At 37.8% G+C, this 20,098-nt stretch overlaps 1 protein-coding gene across 13 annotated transcripts in view; it reads left to right on the forward strand.

Moving 5' to 3' along the window:
- Window positions 1-20,098, forward strand: part of LRCH3 (leucine rich repeats and calponin homology domain containing 3) — a 112,953-nt gene that overhangs the window by 59,761 nt on the left and 33,094 nt on the right. For all 13 annotated transcript variants that reach the window (XM_059687556.1, XM_059687557.1, XM_059687562.1 and 10 more), the window contains exons 7-10: window positions 10,579-10,672; window positions 12,785-12,902; window positions 15,214-15,362; window positions 19,107-19,183. In XM_059687556.1, the coding sequence (XP_059543539.1) occupies window positions 10,579-10,672; window positions 12,785-12,902; window positions 15,214-15,362; window positions 19,107-19,183 (438 nt within the window). The remainder of the gene's footprint in view (window positions 1-10,578; window positions 10,673-12,784; window positions 12,903-15,213; window positions 15,363-19,106; window positions 19,184-20,098) is intronic.

The following is a 20,098-nucleotide window of genomic DNA, read 5'->3' on the forward strand; positions in this document are numbered from 1 at the left end:
ATAAAACACACATAGCACCTGTTTTTAAGATCTGGACTCTAAAACAAGCATAAGAAAAAAGGGGGGAAAGCACAAGAACAGATGTGTCATGTAGATGATATACATAACACATTCTACTTAAATAGTTGGGATATCTAGATGAAGGACAAATGATGTTCATTGTATTATCCTCCCAACTCAGATAGGTATGAGTTTTTTCAAAATAAAAATTTAGGAGAAATTAACTGCTTTTCTTGTAGAAAAGTAATTTTAGAATTATACTGAAAGAATTTTTGGCTAAAGGAGCTTTGTGGAAGAAGGTAGAAAAATGAGGAAGGTACCTATATTTTTTGGATCTTTATTTTATTTTTTAAATATATTTTATTGATTTTTTACAGAGAGGAAGGGAGAGGGATAGAGAATCAGAAACATCGATGAGCCCTAACTGGTTTGGCTCAATGGATGGAGCGTCGGCCTGGGGACTCAAGGGTCCCAGGTTCGATTCCGGTCAAGGGCATGTACCCAATAGAGAGTGTGCAGGAGGCAGCTGATCGATGTTTCTCTCATCGATGTTTTAACTCTCTATCCCTCTCCCTTCCTCTTTGTAAGAAATCAATTAAAAAAATATATATTAAGAAAAAAAAAAAGAAACATTGATGAGAGAGAAACATCGATTAGCTGCCTCCTGCACACCTCCTACTGGGGATGTGCCCACGACCAAGGTACATGCCCCTGACTGGAATCGAACCTGGAACCCTTTAGTCCGAAGTCCAACGCTCTATCCACTGAGCCAAACCAGTCAGGGCTATTTCTTGGATCTTTAGAATCAGTGTATTTAGTACATTGGACAGTTAGGGCTATATGTTACCACATGCCCTATCTTATAAAGATCTTATAAAGTAAGATCTTTATCAATAAAATAATTGACATTATAAAACCTTTTACGTTCACTAATGGCTGATGGCAACTAGGGGCTTTGCTGCTTTTGTTTTTACTTGACAGAAAGATTTCATTTTACTATATGAAAGTCATATGATTAAATTTGGTAACTTTATTGTACAAATATTAAGTGACTTCTTTGAGCTGACAGTTGGTAAGTAGTAAACTTGGTACCTTATCTGTGAAATCAAAGTTCATTGCTCTTTCCCTGTACCTGGAATTCTAATTTGTTGTGACAACATGATATAACTTTTCAAAAGTTATATACATGAACAATGTAAGAGTACATGGAATAGAAAATTCAATACCAGAACACAACTTTAAATTTGTACCATTGAAAGTTATTTTACAACCTAGTTAGGGTTATTAAATAAAATTCTAATAGACGATTAAAAAGTAGACTATTGCGCCTGGTTGGGTGTGGCTCAGTAGCTGAGGGTCGACCTATGAACCAGGAGGTCACAGTTTGATTCCCGGTCGGGGCACATGCCCAGGTTGCGGGCTCGATCCCATTGTGGGGTGTGCAGGAGGCAGCTGATCAGTGATTCTGTCTTATTGATATTTTATCTCTCTCTCGCCCTCTCCCTTCCTCTGTGAAATCAATAAAAATATATATATTTTTAAATAGGCTATTATGTTTTAGGTTTTAATTCAGCTAACTTTTAAAAGTATGTTTAAAAACAAGTATAAACTAAACTTATAAGACTTTTAGAAGAAAATAGAGGATACGTATCTTTGTGACTTGGGACAGGCAATGATTTCTGAGGACACAGAAAGCAATAACCATAAATAAATGAAATTAGAAGCATTTATTGTGAAAAGAAAATATTAAGAAAATTAACAGGTAGCCCTAGCTGGTTTGGCTCAGTGGATAGAGCATCAACCTGTGGACTTAAAGGTCCCAGGTTTGATTCCAGTCAAGGGCACATGCCCAGTTGCTGGCTTGATCCCCAGTAGGGGGCATGCAGGAGGCAAGCCAATCAATGATTCTCATCGATGTTTCTATCTCTCTTCTCCCTTCCTCTCTGAAATCAATAAATATATATATTAAAAAATCAATGCATTGGAACAATAAATTGATGTCTCTTTCTCCCTCTGTCTCTCTAAATACAATAAATAAAAAATGTAAAAAGAAAATTAACAGGTAAAGCACAGATTGGGAGAAAATATCTGCAAAATATAAATATGACAAGGACTTGTATCCAGTCTATCTAAAGAATGCCTGCAACTTAATGTTAAAAAGACAAACAACTCAATTAAATAATGGACAAAAGACTTGAATAGACACTTCACTAAGAAAGATATATAAATGACCAATAAGCACACACACACAAAATATTCAACATCATTAATCATCATGGGAATGCAAATTAAGTCACAATGATATTCCACTGCCCACCCACTAGAATGTCTCAAATTGAGACTGACAACATAAAATGTTAGTGCACATGTGGAAAAACCAATGCTGGTTTGGCAGATTTTTAAAAGCAGCTCTACTGAGATACAATTTTTAAATATCCATGTTAAATGTGTAGTTCAGTGAGTTTTAGTAAATGGATACAATCATGAAACTACCAACACAATCAAGAAATATAATATCTCCATCACTGTCATGCCCATTCATATAGTCAGTCCTTGTCCCCTACTCTCAGCCCCTGGCAACCAATAAAATTTCTGTCAGTATAGTTTGGCCTTTTCTAGAATTTCATATAAATGAACTAAAAACATTATGTAGCATTTTATGTCTGGCTTCTTTTTCTTAGCAAAATATTTTTAAGATCATTGATAATAGTTTTACAATAGAGAATTAAAGAAGAAAGCACAGTGAGACTGGTAGGAAGGGCAGAGGCACAGAACGGGCCGGTCTAACATCCACATGTGGTGTTTTTTTAATCAGAAGGGATATCTAGCCTGCGGAGGTCTACGTGATGAGCAAGGGGTCCCAGCTCCAAACCAGATCCCTCAGCCCAGGGTTCCAGTGCTGGGAAGAGAAGCCATAACTTTGGGCTATAAAAATCAGCAGGGATGGTGGCTGAGTGACACGGAGGCTCCTGGAGTCCCAGGCAATTTCTCTTAAAGAGCTGGTGCGCAGACTTACTCAGACTCATTCCCTCTGAGCTCCAGTGCTGGGGCAGCGGCTTGGAGGGATACAGGGACATATGGGGAGGAACTGGATTGTGTGGCATTGGGGCAAGAATTCAGGGGTGGCTTTCTCCCAGATGGGTGCTTGCAGGGGTCATTGTTCCTATACTGAGACTTCTCCCATAACAGAGCTGATTGGCAGGGCCTATATCTGAATTTCCATCAACCTGGCCCACACTGTTTGCCCCACCCTGGTGATTCCCTGAGACCCCATCTCACCCAATTTGCAGCCCCAACCAAGCTGTTTGCAGTAACTTTTCTATTTGAATGGCCTATTCTGGCTCAGACTTCAGACCATACTAAAATCTGTCAAACAAGGAGCTGCTGGTGTCAGCATGCCCCATGCCTCTCTGTAAGAGGGCCCAGGCCTGACACTAGCAGCAGCTTGTCTTGCTTCACAGCTGGGCTTCACCTGGGCACTTTCAAGCCCAACACAAGTAGCAGCCATCTGCAGATAGCTCTGTAGCTCCTGACAGGTGGCCCCAGGCAGGACACAGGCAGTGGCTGACTTTGCACCTCCCAGGAGGCTGCAGAGCCAGTGCACCCTGTGAATAGCTTCAGACTGTGCCAGATTACAACTCTACACATCCACGAGCGATGCACTCAATTGGCAGACTCAGTGAGCACCCACTGAAGCAAGTCCTGCTCCATAGGGGTGTCTCTTGCACAGCAGCTCTTTGCAGCTAGTCCTTACAACCTGTTGGTGTGGGGGTTAATTCCTCTGAGCGATGCCAACAGCAATCAAGGCTCAACTACAATAGGACAGTGCACACAGCCCACATACAGGCACACCCAGAGTACCCAACTCAGGTACCTGGGGAAGCTGAGCCCCTGGGCCCTACAAAACATCTACTATACAAGGCCACTCTACCAATTCCAGGAGAGGTAGCAGCTCTACCTAAAACATAGAAACAAACACGGGGAAGCAGCCAAAATGTGGAGACAAACATGTCACAAATGAAAGAACAGAAGAAATCGCCAGAAAAAGAAAAAGAACTAAATGAAACGGAAACAAGCAAATTACTAGATACAGAGTTCAAAACAATGGTTATAAGGATGCCTAAAGATCTTAATGAGAGCTTCAAGGGATTTAGTGAGACTTTCCTTAGTGAGAACATCAAAGACATGGAAAAGGACCAGTCAGAAATTAAGCGTACACTAACTGAAATAAAGGATAACTTACAGGGAATCAACAGTAGAGTACAGGATGCCAGGAATCCAGTCAGTGATTTAGAAGCAAAAAGCACCCAATCAGCAAAAAGAAAAAAGAATCTTAAAAATATGAAGATAGTTAAGGAGCCCCTGGGACAACCTCAAGCGTACCAACATTCACATCATAGCGCTGCCAGAGGAGCAAAGAGAGCAAGAAACCACAGGCAGCAAAGTCTCAGACATCTCTCACAGCAAAATGTTTACAGATACGTCTAGGGCAACAAAAGAGAAAGTAAACAAATGGGACTACATCAAAATAAAAAGTTTCTGTACAGCAAAAGAAACCAACAAAATGAACCCACTGCATGGGAGAACGTATTTGCCAGTGATATGTCCAATACGGGATTAATTTCCAAAATATATAAGGAACTCATACAACTTAACAAAAGGAAGACAAACAATCCAATTAAAAAATGGGTGAAGGACCTAAACAGACACTTCTCCAAAGTAGACATACAGAAAGAAGGCCAAGCGACATGGAAAAAAATGCTCAAAGTCACTAATCATTGGAGAGAGGCAAATTAAAATGACAATGAAGTATGACCTCACATTGTCAGAATGGCTATCATCAACAAATGACAAATGTTGGCAAGGATGTGGAGAAAAGGGAACCCTAGTACACTACTGGTGGGAATGCAGACTGGTGCAGCCACTGTGGAGAACAGTATGGAGTTTCCTCAAAAAATTAAAAATGGAACTACTATTTGACCAAGTGATCCCACTTCTAGGAATACCAGTATATCCTAAGAAACCTGAAACACCAGTCAGAAAGAATATATGCATAGAATATATGCATTGTCTTGCTTCATAGCTCTGTAGCTAGCTCTGTAGCTAGCTCTGTAGATAGCTCTGCTGCTACTTGTATTGGGCTTGAAAGTGCCCAGATGAAGCCCAGCTGTGAAGCAAGACAATGTTCATAGCACAGTTTACAATGTGTTCATAGCAGCACAGTTTACAATAACTAAGATCTGGAAACTGTCCAAATGCCCATCTGCAGATGAGTGGATAAAAAAAGCTGTGGTACATTTACACAATGTAATACTACATGGTGGTAAAAAAAAAAAAAAAAAAAAAAAAAGGAAATCTTATTTGCAACAGCATGGATGGACCTGGAGAATATTATGCCTAGTGAAATAAGCCAGTCAGAGAAAGATAAGTATCACATGATCTCACTCATGTGGAATCTAATGAACAAAATAGACTGAGGAGCAAATTAGATCCAGAGACATAGAAGCATGGAACAAACTGACAAATTTCAGAGGGGAGACAGGTAAGGAGGGGTGAGGATTGGAGAGAGATTTACTGGGAAACTTACAGGTATATGCATATGTGCATAACCCATGGACACAGCCAATAGTGTGGTGAAAGCCTGGGAGGGGAGGGTATGGGGAGGAGTGGGTCAATGGGACAAAAAAAAAAAAAACCCACAAAGGGGATATTTGTAATATTTTCAACAGTAAAAATATAAATTAAAAAAGTACACATTTCCCATTCAAAAAAATAGCTTCACAGACAAGAACAAGCTAAAGGAGTTCATCAAGACCAAACCAGCATTACATGAAATGTTGAAGGGTTGTCTTTTTTTTTAAAATCTTTGTTGAAAGTATTACATATATCCCCTCTTTTCCCCAATTGACCCCTTCCAGCCTTCCCCCCCCCACCCCAGGCCTTCACCACCTGAAGGGTATTCTTTAAGAAGAAGAAGGGGAGGGGAAAAGATCAAAATATGAACAATAAAATGGCAATAAATACATATCTATCAACAATTCAATCTAAAAATCAAAATAAACAAGCAAGGAATCTAATGAACAAAATAAACTGATGAGTAAAATAGAACCAGCGGCATGGAACCATGGTACAGATTGATGACTCTCAGAGGGAAGGAGGGTGGTGGAGGGGTGGCAGGAAGAGATTAACCAAAGAATTTATATACATACTAGAGTCCCGGTGCACAGATTTGCGCACCAGTGGGGTCCCTCAGTGTGGCCTGCGGGGATCAGGCTGAAACTGGCAGTCCAGTGCCACCTGCCGTTTCTGCCTGCTGCTCCCACTCATCCCGGCCCCACTGCACCTGTCGCAGGCTCACACCCAGTTAGTTCCAATCGGGAGAGGCTCACACTGCCACAGTGGTGCTCGCCAGCCATGAACCCTGGTGCCCGTTGGTCAGCTGAACAGCACTCCCTCTGTGGGAGGGCACTGACCACCAGGGGGCAGCTCCTGTGATGAGTGTCTGCCCCCTGGTGGTCAGCGCGCATCATAGCAACCAGTCAACCGGTTCTTCGGTCACTTAGGCTTTTATATAGATAGACTAGTAGCCCGGTGCACGAAATTCATGCACATTTAAAGGGAATTAATTGCCCTAACCGGTTTGGCTCAGTGGATAGAGCGTCAGCCTGTGGACTCAAGGGTCCCAGGTTCGATTCCGGTCAAAGGCATGTACCTTGGTTGCAGGCACATCCCCAATGGGAAGTGTGCAGGAGGCAGCTGATCGATGTTTCTCTCTCATTAATGTTTCTAACTCTATCCCTCTCCCTTCCTCTCTGTAAAAAATCAATAAAATATGTTTTTTTAAAAAGGGAACTAATTAGCAGAGATATTTTAATAATGCTATTTGCCCTTTCTCTTTAATAGAAATGTGAGAGATGAAAGGAAATTAGTAAAATGTATATGAAAATAATATATAAATTTATTAATAAATAAACAGTAACAAAAGGATATAACAACAACAGAGGCATGATATAAAAACGACAAAAATATGATATGAAAACAACAAAAACATGATATGAAAACAAAAATCGCCCTGACCAGTTTGGCTCAGTGGATAGAGAGTCAGCCTGCAGACTGAAGGGTCCCAGGTTCGATTCCAGTCAAGGGCATGTACCTTGGTTGTGGGCACATCCCCGGTGGGGGGTGTGCAGGAGGCAGTTGATTGATGTTCCTCTCTCATCGATGTTTCTAACTCACTATCCTTCTCCCTTCCTCTCTGTAAAAAACCAATAAAATATGTTTTAAAAAAAAAGGAAACAACAAAAACATAATATAAAAACAACAGTGATGCAAACGATGACTGATAAAGTGATTAAACTTATTCTAATATCTCCCTGTACACCACATTAAGAGTGAAAACACTTTCAGAGTGCTTGACTAATTTCCCTTGTGATGAAGTACTTAGAACTTTTAACTGTATCATTACATGCTCTTCAAACAGGCAAGAAGCAACATATAACTGACTATGTGCGAAAACGGGTTCAGGTAGGAATATGCCTACTTTGTCTAGAGTTTGTCCTTGTGATTTATTAATAGTCATCACAAATGCTGGCATCACGGGAAGCCATCGTCAAATAATTTAAATGGGAGGCCAGTGTCAGATGGGGACAAATTAATTCTTGGAATCAGAACAGCCTCTCCCTCTGCAGATCCTGTTGATACTTCAGCTTTGATAATATTAGGTCGTAATCTTTTGATAATAAATCTGGTACTATTACAAAGACCCCATTTACTATTGAGATTTTTCAATAGCATGATGATTGCACCCCCTTTCAATTTTAATTTATGACATGGCATTCCCAAAGGAGTAATACTATTAAGAAATTCGATGGGAAAATTTTTCTTTTCAGCATCATCTGTGGAATCAATGGAATCATCACTCAAATATGTGTGAAAATCTCCATCGAGTATATCCAAATTTTCTTCATTTAATTTTTGAACATGCTCATTTTTGGGACAAAGAATTGCACATTTAGATATATTTTTAATATCTATAGCAGTGGTTCTCAACCTTGGCTGCACATTAGAATCACCTGGGAATCTTTTTAAAATGCTGATTCCTGGGCCTCACCCTCTGGAAATTGTTTCTTTGTTATGGGAACCACAACATTAGTAACAAAGAAAAGAATTAAAACTTTATTGTGGGGAGCCGCTACAGTGTTTTGAACTGGTTCAAGCCTTGGACTGATGAGAGGGTACAGTCCTCTCATTGCCATGTGCAAGTCCCAGCTTGGAGGGCAGGGCCCTCCTAGCACAATTATAGCCAACAGCTGTAGTTGTAAGCTTGAACCTATGGTCCGAACACGTGGCCCCACATGCCTGAGTGATGTAGGTTTCGTAGAGTTCAGGTGCATGTAGTTGAGTAGGATTGAAGCCCAGAAGAATGTTGTAAACATCTTGGTCACGCCCTTACTTTGCCTCGTAGCATCTGCTATAAAATAAAGGCATGGCTGTGGGCGTGGTCACTGTCTCTCAGAGAAGCAGCATCCCACTGAGACCCGGCTTTCATTCTCTTGTCTGTCTTTTCTAAGCCTTTCAGCCGCCCCCACTCAGGTTCACCCTTGGGTGTGCTGGCGGGGTACACTTTATAAAGATATGCCTCCACGCTTCCAGGGTGGGTTCCTGCCTCAAACCCCGCCCTTACAGGAAACAGCTCCGAGAAACAGCTCGGGGGAGGGTGCAGCTGTTGCCAAGACAACCCCTGCAGGACTGACTTCCTTCTGCTTGGTCGCAGTTCTGGTGGTCGTGATGAACACCACCCAGGGTTTTTATATAAGTAGATATAAGTAGATATGCATTACCTGTGGACACAGACAATAGGGTAGTGAAGGCCTGGGGCGAGGCGGGAACCAGGTGGAGGGCAGGCAATGGATGGAAAAAGAGGACATCTATAATACTCTCAACAGTAAAGATTTTTTTAAAAGATCATTGATGTTACATTTTAAAATGGGCAGAAGAACCCAGCTGGTGTTGCTCAGTGGTTGAGCATGGACCCATGAACCAAGAGGTCCCTGGTTCAGTTCCCAGTCAGGGCCACATGCTTGGGTTGCACGCTCGATCCCCAGTGGGGGGTGTGCAGGAGGCAGCTTATGGATCTGTCTCTCCCATTGATGTTCTTCTCTATATATCCCTCTCCCTTCCTCTCTAAAATCAGTAAAAATGCGTTTAAAAATAATAATAAAATGCACAAAAGATTTAAACATTTCACAAAAGAAGATAAATAATGACCAATAACCACACAAGAAGATATTCAGTATCACTAGTCATGAGAAAAATACAAATTAAAACCACAATGAGATAATACTTTACCTCCATCAGAACACCTGAAAATAAAGACTGACACCTACAAATGTTTGCAACTTGAACTCAAATAAGTTGTTGGTGAGACTGCAAAATGATATAGTTCATTCTGAAAACAGATTGGCAGGGTGTTGTTGTTTTTTTAAATTAAACCTACATTTATATTATTCATTCATTCACTCCAGGATATTAAAAACATCAAGATGTTCACTGTCATGATGCTGAATTTTTTAAAAGTACATATAATTTCATTTTTATGAGTTCCACAATAAGATAAACTAATTGTATTATTTTTCTACTGCTGCCATAAAAAACAACCAAAATTTCAGAGGCTTAAACAAGACAAATTTATTATCATACAGTTCTGTAGGTCAGAAGTCTAAATATTGGTCTCCTCGGGATACTGGCAAAGCTGCATTTTCTTCTGTAGGCCCTCAGTAGGATGCATGTCCTTGCCTTTTTGTATGTTTAGACGCTGTCTGCATTCCTGGCTCTAGGACTCCTTTCTCCATCTTCAAGCCAGTTTTACACCACAATGACCTCCTCTTCTGCCTCCCTCTTCAACTTTTAAGGACTCTTGTGATTCCAGTGAAAACCCATTCAGATAATTCAAGATAATCTTACTATTTTAAGGTCAACTATTTAGCAACCATATTTCTATCTGTAACTGTTAATTCCCCTTTGCCATATAAAGTACAGGTTCTAAGGATAAAGTTTAGGGCATCTTTGCAGATCATTAATGTAAGGTGAAAAAAATCAAAATGGTGATTGCAGACAGTGGTGGGGTGAGAAAAATTGACTGGGAAGGGATGGATGTGTGGCAATTTTCTGGCAAAATAGAAATATCCTATATTATGATAGAGGTATATGTTATAAAGATGTATTTATTTGTCAAAAGTGCACAGCAAAGGTAAGTGTATTTCAATGTTGGTAAGAGTACTATTAAAAGTAAAAACAAATGACGGGGGCATTGGGAATGGATGGAGGAATAGATGAGACAAGGATGGCAGGACGTTATTTTCGAAGCTGGTAACAAGTACCTGGGAGCTCATTATTCTGTTTACTCTGTTTTAATTTGGAATTTTTCGTATTCAAAAATTAAAAGAATGCTCATTTAGTTCTAAATAGTTAAGTCCTTAAAAGCCATGAAAATGTGTATTTGTAAAATTGAATCCAAGTTATTTCAAATGTTTTAAAATACCAAACTTTGCAGTAATAACTAACTGCTCTTTTTGGCAGCCACGAAGAACTATACTCAGGTCGCCCTTATGGAGCCCTTGATTCAGGTTTCAATAGTGTTGACAGTGGTGATAAGAGATGGTCGGGGAATGAAGTAAGTGTTTATTCTGTTCTGCATGTTATAATTCCTGATTAAGGAAAAATCAAATGATGAAAATGAAAAGTTTCTTAGTAGGGTTCAATTTCTCATTACATAAAATATACAGAAAAACCAAAGGAAGGGTATAAATTCCACATAGTCATACCATCCAAAACTTGTTTCTTCAGTATCTTTTTACCATGTGTGTTTTACATGTTTGTTACCTCAATGTCTTGTATAAATAATTTTATATCCTAGAAACCTAAGCAAGAACTGAGCCAGTTACAACTGATGGGTGAAGAAATGGGAACCTTAGTAAAGAATATCCACATGCTCAAGATAAACAACTTAGCCAATTATATCAGATTTCGCTTTTGTTTAGTTATTAGTACTATATTTTCTCTTTTCATAAATTACTAAAGTATAATATTTTAGCTACAGGTTGGGTTAAGTGATTAAGTACCATTTATAACATCATTTGTGAGTCAAAAGCAAATTAATTTTAGGTGTGCACCGATTTGTAAAATTACTTCTTGAGTGGGTATGTACATAATTTTGGTTCTACCCATATCCTATATAATAAAAACCTAATATGCTAAGTGTCCAGTTGTCTGTTCAACCAATCAAAGCATAATATACTAATGATATGCCAAGGCCGCTCAACCGCTTGCTATGATGTGCACTGACCACCAGGGTGCAGACGCTCCAACTGGTAGGTTAGCTTGCTGCTGGGGTCCAGATGATTGGGACTGAGTGAAACAAGCCAGAAACGCTCTGGAGCCCTCCCACAGCCCGTCCCCAGCTGGCCAACCTCCCGCATATCTCCCCGGCCCCAATCATGCACTGGTGGGGTCCCTCGGCCTGGCCTGCGCCCTCTCACAATCCGGCACCCTTCAGGGATGTCGGAGAGCTGGTTTCAGCCCTTTCCCGCTTAACACAGGAGCTTCCCCCTAGTGGTCAGTGCACTCCCACACAGGGCGTGCTGCTCAGCCAGAAGCCGGGCTCACGGCTGGCGAGTGCAGTGGCAGGGACCTCTCCCGCCTCAGTGGCAGTCGGACATCCCCCAAGGGCTCCCAGACTGTGATAGGGCACAGGCCAGGCTCAGGGACACCCCCCTGCCCCACTCCTCCCAAATGTGTGAATTTCATGTACCGGGCCTCTACTAGATACATATATGTAAATACTTTAAGTTCATGCACATATTTATACAGGGTGGGGCAAAAGTAGGTTTACAGTTGTGAGTACACCAAATACAGAGTATATACTTCTACTAGAGGCCCGGTGCACGGATTTGTGTACTGGTGGGGTCCCTTGGCCTGGCCTGTGCCCTCTTGCAATCCGGGACCCCCTGGGGGATAGCAGATTGCCAATTTTGGCCCAATCCCCACAGGCCAGGCCAAGGGACCCCATCAGTGCACAAACCTGTGCACTGGGCTGGTTTCAGCCTGATCCCTGCAGGCCAGGCCAAGGGACCCCACCGGTGCACGAACCTATGCACCGGGCCTCTAATATGTATATAAGATCTTTGGTTAATCTCTCCATCCCCCCTTCCCTCTGAGATTCATCACTCTGTTCCACGTTTCCATGCCTATGCGTTGAGCATCTGCCCCCTGGTTGTCAGTGTGCATCATAGCTACCAGTCAAACAGTTGAACAGTCACTTAGGCTTTTATATAGAGAGATTACTTATTAATTATTATGTTATTTTCCATATGATCAACTACAAACCTACTTTTGCCCCACCCTATATTTATAGTCATACAAACCCTTCTATATCACCCGAGGATATAGATCTGAGAGACAGATCTATAAAAAGATCTGAGAGAGAACCCAGAGATGGGACCCTCAACCTTAGTATATGCTCTGACCAGGAATCTAACCCACAACATTTTGGTATATGGGATGATGCTCCAATCAGCTGAGCCACCCAGCCAGGAGCATTTTAATCATTCCTAAGAGTACATTCACATTGTTGAGAAACTTTCACCACTATGCATACCCAGAACTTTTTGGGTATTTTTTCCTTAAATATACATTTTAATGAGTTTATATTATATCCATGCTTTTAAATACTTAGTAATCTAAAATGTAGAATGATGTTTTTTAATGTTTCTGCTATTTTTTTAAGCCTACAGATGAATTTTCAGATCTGCCTCTTCGAGTAGCAGAAATTACTAAAGAACAAAGACTACGAAGAGAAAACCAGTACCAAGAGAATCGCAACAGTGTAGTAGTAGCAAATGGAGGTAAATATAATTCCTGGTGACATTTGAAGTTTTTATAATTACTCTAAAAAATGGTCTTTTTCACACCTACTCCTTTGGTTTGTGTATTTGTAGCTTCTTCAACTCTTCTTTTAAAGTCTTTCTCTTATATAATTGGGAAAAAATTGTTTTCTGTTGAGATTAAATTTCAATTTCTCTATATTTTCAGGCTTTCAGTTAAAATACAGTGCTTCTCTCTTACCTTTATTTTGGGAGGAAACTTTATTAACAACAATTTATCTGGATTAGATTTTTGTTAATTTAACCAGAATCTTCTTTTGAAGTACTAGTCTTCTTTCAAAGATTCTTTTTGTGGCCATTACTTTACCTCTTTTGGAATTCAGTGCTATATTCTTCATTACCTTTTCCTTCATCTGGAATTGTGCTCTTCAAGGGCATCTGAATCTGAGTCATCCATATTCTGATATTTTAATATTTGTGATTTAAAATTGTTTTTATAGCTCATTAACAGACAGAACTCTTTTTGTTTGTACTTCTGCGGCAGACTTGATTTTCGTATTCTACTCAATATTGCTTTAATTTGAATTTTTAAATTTTGAGGATTAGCCATAAGGGAGAAATGACTTTGATTTTCCAGAAATCTATTGTATTATCTGAGAAGATGCTTAATCTCTGACTAATTATTTCAATTAAGTGGTTTGCTATCTTTTTTTCCTACCATCTTATATTCTTTTTTTTCTCCTGTTATTTAGCATTTCTTCATATTTTAGTGGTTTTCTTTTTAATCTTGCTTGTATATGTAATAATCTTTCTCATTGATTCATTTCAGCCTTAAAATAATGTCTATATCTGTGCTGTCCAGTATAGTAGGCACTAGCCACATGTGGTTATTGAGCATTTGAAATGTGGCTTTTCTGAATGGAGATGTACTATAAGTATAAACAGATTTTTGAAGACTTTGCATGAAAAAAGGAATGTAAAATAATAATATTTTATATTATTTACATATGGTAATGATAATATTTTAGATCTATTGGACAAAATAAAATATATTAATAAAATTAGTCAACTTTTCTTTTGACGTTTAGAAATGTGGCTACTAGTTAATTTAAAATTACATACGTGGTTTACTTTTGTGGCTTACGTTCTATTTCTCTTGGACAGTGTTGGTCAAAATAGTATGAAAAATGATACTGCATTCTTGGGAAGTAGTCATAAAATGAATTATTTATTTAGTCACACAAGTTGTAGCACATTGGGAAAAAATGCATTTTTGTACCTGGTTTCTAATGTGGGTGTAGACCTTTTCATCCTTTTACCTATTAATATAACTAGTAACTCAAAATTTATTTTTGTATTAACTTCAGTTATGGAAATATTTAGAAATAATTGAATTAGAAAACTAAATTGAAAAGTAGACTTCTTCAAATTCACTATTCCCAGAAACTGCAACTTTTAGCCAGCCTACAGAATATCATACAGTAATAGCTGGGGTTTAATACATCTCTAGAGAAACCATCTTTGTAGCAAGTATTTTTTTTTTCTAGCGTGCCATTTTAACTGGATTTTTAAATGGCTAGTTTCTAAGCTTAACAATAATGGGGTACTCCGAAACTTATTAGAAGAAATAATGATGTGATTTTATACTTTATTTATATACTTCTCACCACAAAACATTTTGAGAATAAAAAATTCCCCAAATGATTTTCTTCATCCACAAACTGCTATAAAATATCTACAATGCTGACCTCTAGAAAATAATTTTTAAATAGAAAATCTTTGTTCTGGTTATGGACAACAGTTACAGGAAGGAAAACAGTAGTCGGTATCTATTTCTTTATCTCCAAGTTCACTTTCCTCCAATCCTTTCTCTTTTTTTTTTGAGTTGATTGTGTTAGGTTTTCTGCCTCCCACCTCTTCAAAGAGAGGTATGATTACGCCCAAAATCTAAAACTTGGGGAAAGAACCTAAAAGAAGACATACCTTCCAATGTTTAAAAATTATTCTTTCTTTGTATCAAAAACTCAGACTGTCTTATTTAAAACAGTAAAGAGCTGTCCATAGAAAAAATAAATATTAGAGGTCTGTATTCTAATACTTATCATCAATTACTGTATGCTTTAGTGAACTAGGACTAATGTTTTTCTGGAGCCTATTTTTGTGAGTGGCCATGGACTAATAATAAAGGCTTACATAATTTAAACTTCTCATTTCTTCCACTTTCAGAATAGAACATGTTAGGGAAAAGGAAAAAATGCAATGTAATGTCATTCATTAGCTATCTAATTTGAATGTTTTTTTCCTGATGTGTGTGTGTGTGTGATGTGGACAGTGGAACACGATCTGGATCAGATTGACTACATTGACAGCTGTACTGCAGAGGAAGAAGAGGATGAGGTGAGGCAACCCAAGGGCCTGGACTCAGACAGCCTCAGTTCACAGTTTATGGCATACATTGAACAACGGCGAATCTCTCATGAGGTAGTACACATATTTAAGCCTAACTATGTTGCTACCCCCTAGTAAAATAATTTATGGTAGTATAAATTTCTGTCCTATCAGTGATTTGTTGGTTTAGGCCTTATTATTTGTTTTATTATGCTCAGTTCCAGTTTCATTACTGAATTTTTCAGATTCATTTTTAAAGATCAGACAATAGTCTCAAATAGGGTTTAGGTTTATTTTTCAAATAAAAGGACAGCTTTCAGAATTTTTAAGAAAGAATTTAAAAAGTCCTAAGAGTATTCTATGCCTTTGAAGAAAATGCAAGGAATGTGATGCTTTTAATTGTTGTTCTTACTGCTTTTTTATTGTTACATTATTGATAATCATAGTTTGATCAGTAACTAAGAATTGAACCAAACCTATGACTTTCAGAGCAACATAGAAACTTAACCATAGAATTTGTATAATGAGCTTAATGATATTGGAGCTTCTATTCTCAGTCTCACAGAATATAAATTGTTTGCCAATAAAATTCTTGGATGTCTCTTATAGTGGAGCATTGAGTTGCTGTATAAAACAAACAAGCATTCAGTCCACTGCAAGAACTTTGCCAATTCCCCAAAGGTCTCAAGTAGAAATAGCATTCTTCAATAAATCTTGTCAGCATAATAAAATGGCTCCACTTTAGTTTGTGCATTGTTAATGTCTGGTGTTGGTCCCAGGTTCTGAGCAGGGGTTATTGAGAAACACTTGGGCCTTTTTGAAGAATGATGAAATAGAGAATAATCATTTCAAGTGGGACATGTTAGGAAGTGATATTATCATTCTTTTAAAAAACCCTTTGGTTTTCCTATCTGAAGGCTTTTGAACACAGTATTTTTGTTGGCATTCAGAAGGCACTCTTGTATTTAAAGTTGAATGAAGTTATATAAATCCGAGTCCTGCAGCCCAGAGATATCAGTGTGTTCCAGGTGATGAATGGAACTACTTGTGGTTCAGGCTATAAACATCCCTGCTAGAGAAACTACTTTGTACTAAAGTTAAAATCAACAGTGTACACTATAATCTTTTTTTAAAATATGTTTTTATTAATTTTAGAATGAGAGGAAGGGAGAGGGAGAGAGGTAGAAACATCGATTAGAGAGAAACATTGATTGGCTGCCTTCTGCACTCCCCCATCTGGGGATATACCCTGACTGGGAATCAAACCAGCGACCTCCCAGTGCATGGTTCAATACTCAGCCACTGAGCCACACCAGCTGGGCAACAATGCACACTGTAATATTAAAGGGAATCCTTTTTATTTTCTTAAGGTCTCTTTGATTATTTTATGGTTAATTAAACTGTATAAATGAGATATCTCTACTAAAAGTGATAATGCCTATTACTTTACTGGTGAAAAATTGTAGTACCATTTCTTCAATCCATTATATTGGCTAGTTTGTAATAATATGTTCTTAATTCTTGCTACCTGTTATGTATGGTAGTCTTTATGTCTGTCATAAGGCTCTTTATGACTTCTGTTTCATAAAGCTTTCTAAAATTTGGCATCTATAAAAATATGATGAAGCAACCCTGGCTGGTGTGGCTCCGTTGATTGAGCGTTGTCCCATACACCAAAACATTACAGGTTCGGGATCGGGGCACATACCCAGGTTTTAGGTTTGATCCATGGTCGGGGTGCGACCTATTGATGTTTCTCTCTCTCTCTCCCTCCCCCCTCTTTCTCTCTCTTTTTCTTTCAAAGCAATTTAAAAGAAAAAAAATATTTTTAATGTGATGAAGCAGTATTATTTTAGATCAGCGGTTCTCAACCTGTGGGTCGCAACCCCTTTGGGGGTCGAATGACCATTTCACAGGGGTCACCTAAGACCATCGGAAAACACATATATATTACATATTGTTTACAGTAGCAAAATTACAGCTATGAAGTAGCAATGAAAATAATTTTATGGTTGGGGTTCATCACAACATAAGGCACCGTATTAAAGGGTCGCAGCATTAGAGAACCACTGTTTTAAATGGTTTAATAACCAGTGAAGCCCTATCTGTGGTCAGCAAACTGCGGCTCGCGAGCCACATGCGGCTCTTTGGCCCCTTGAGTGTGGCTCTTCTTAGGCCTTAGGAGTACCCTAATTAAGTTAATAACAGTGTACCTACCTATATAGTTTAAGTTTAAAAAATTTGGCTCTCAAAAGAAATTTCAATTGTTGTACTGTTGATATTTGGCTCTGTTGACTAATGAGTTTGCCGACCACTGCTAGCTGATTTGGCTCAGTGGATAGAGTGTCAGCCTGTGGACTGAAGGGTCCTGGGTTCAATTCTGGTCAAGGGCACATGCCTGGGTTGCGGGCTTGATCCCCAATAGGGGTGTGCAGAAGGCAGCGAATCAATGATTCTCTCTCATCGTTGATGCTTCTATCTCTCTCCCTCTCCCTTCTTCTCTGAAATCAATAAAAATGTTTTAAAAAAAAGAAGTTTTTTTACGTTCTTGAATACTATCTGAAAATGGGTTGATACTAATCTGTTTGAGATTTTAAACACTCTGCTATTGTTTGATTTTATTATAAATCTCTCACATATCTAGAAGTATGATAAAATAGGGTATGACTTACAGAATATGACTTTTTTTAATTAAACCAATGTCATATACATTTGTTGTGAAAATTTCATCTGCCTCTTGCAGTAAATTTAGATAATTGTAGTGTAAAACAGAGTGATAAGTCATTGATGTTAACATACTGGGAGAGATTTTTGTTTATTTTTTAAAAATCCATATTCACTGAAATTAGAATAATGATTCTCTTGTCAGGATTCTAAATTTATATTTCATATGATTCTCATGCCCAGACTTTAAGGGAGTCAGCTTTAGTTAGCCCTTTGGAATAACTCACCAAAGATATTCTAGTCATGTGTGATATACCTATTTCTTAGAGCTAGACTATAACTAGCTTTACATTTGACTTTTAGATATACTTTTTAGATAAGTTTTTTCCCTTCAACAATATGCATTTTGATGATTATTTTTGGTGTTGAAATAAGATTGTATTGTTTCTATAGATTTTCATTTGACAAAATACGTTGCTGTGATAACCTCCAAGTTTCTACCTTTGTAAATTTTTTTTCATATCACTTAAGTCAGTTTAATTTTCCTCAGTAATGTTTTTTGAAATGATCTTTACCCTTTAGTTTATAAATAAATCAAATTGCCAGTATTTCTCTTTTAATTAATATTTTGCCAAAAAAGACATTACTTTTTTCTTTATCTTGATATCCCACCAACATCCCCAGAACTATATAGATGACAAACATGAGTAACAATTTGTGATGATGAAGAATTAAAGAAATGTGATCTGCCAAATAAATTCTTCATTACTAGAAATATTCAAAAGAAGCTGAGTAAAAGTTAGGGCTGGTTAAGTAGGAATTTCTGTGGATGGAAATTTGTACTGGATGACCTCTAAGATCCTTTCCAATGCTAACATCTTATTCATTTATACTCTATGTCCACTATAATTTATATAATACAGTGAGAAGGAAATCTACTTTTTTTAAAATAAGATAAACATTTTTGGATTATGAGTAGTTTTGTGTTTACCAAAGCAGTAAGATAGTCTATAATCCTTTAAACATAAAAATTCACATTTGAAAATTTTGTGATAATATTATATTTTTTAGTGTAATATATATATTCCTAAATGTCAAGTTGAATGTGAACTGTGTAATCACAGTGTTCTGGATATATATTTAAATTGATTTATTTCTGCTCTTTTGGTGTAGAGTTCACCAATAAAACCAGTACCCACGAGGGAGTTTCAAAAAACAGAAGACATAAAAAGATATTCACATCAAAACAGGTTTGAAAAACCAATTCTATTCATTTTTTTCTGTCTTAACACTCAATAAAAAGCATGAAATGATTTTAGTTGTATATAGATCCATGTATAATGAAGACATTTAGATACTGTGTGTTTTAGACACTCTGTATTTAGAACTGGGTGATAATGTGCCTTTTGTGCTCATATAATAGCAAAACAAGTAAAATTGATTTATTGTTTCTAAATTCAGATCACCTAAAGCATTATCTAAACAATTATTTGATTTGAAGATACTTAATAACAATGAGATTTTTATGGTGATAATCTGGATTTATCCATAAAGAAAGCTAAATGAAATTCTCAGCCTTTGTTTTTTTGCTTCCTCTTTGTTTTTATGAACTCCTAAAGCAGTAGACTTGGCATGCCTATTCTTAAAACAATAGTATATTTGCTATGTAGACGTGTCATACATAGTTCTTTACTTATGCTTGACAGGATATTATAGTTTAGGGGACTGAGATATAGATGGATAAAGAAAATGGGGAGAGTAAAGAAATTTATAACTTGGCCTTTTATAGTCTCATCAGTCAGTTCATAGTGATTTAGTTATATTTTGTATCTTTGACATTTATCTCAAAATGACTTTTTAACTGCCATGTCTATTTCTACTGAGGGTGTAGTGTTCTAATTTTCCAATTCAGGGATTTCCTATTACATTTTCCCACTTTGAATGGACATAGACTCTATCTCCTGGCCCTGTTAGTTGCTATATTCATCACAAATAAAGCTCAAGATCTCTAGGATTTAGTATAAACCCTCAAAGTGAAAGCCAGCTTTTTAGCCCAGTTGCCTTATGTATTGGTTTCTAATGCTTATGTAACAAATTATCACAAATTTAGCAGCTTAAAACATGCCCATTTATTATATCACAATTCTGCTGGATAGAAATCTGGA

This window comes from Myotis daubentonii, chromosome 3, assembly GCF_963259705.1.
Source record: "Myotis daubentonii chromosome 3, mMyoDau2.1, whole genome shotgun sequence".
Taxonomy (NCBI): Eukaryota; Metazoa; Chordata; class Mammalia; order Chiroptera; family Vespertilionidae; genus Myotis; species Myotis daubentonii.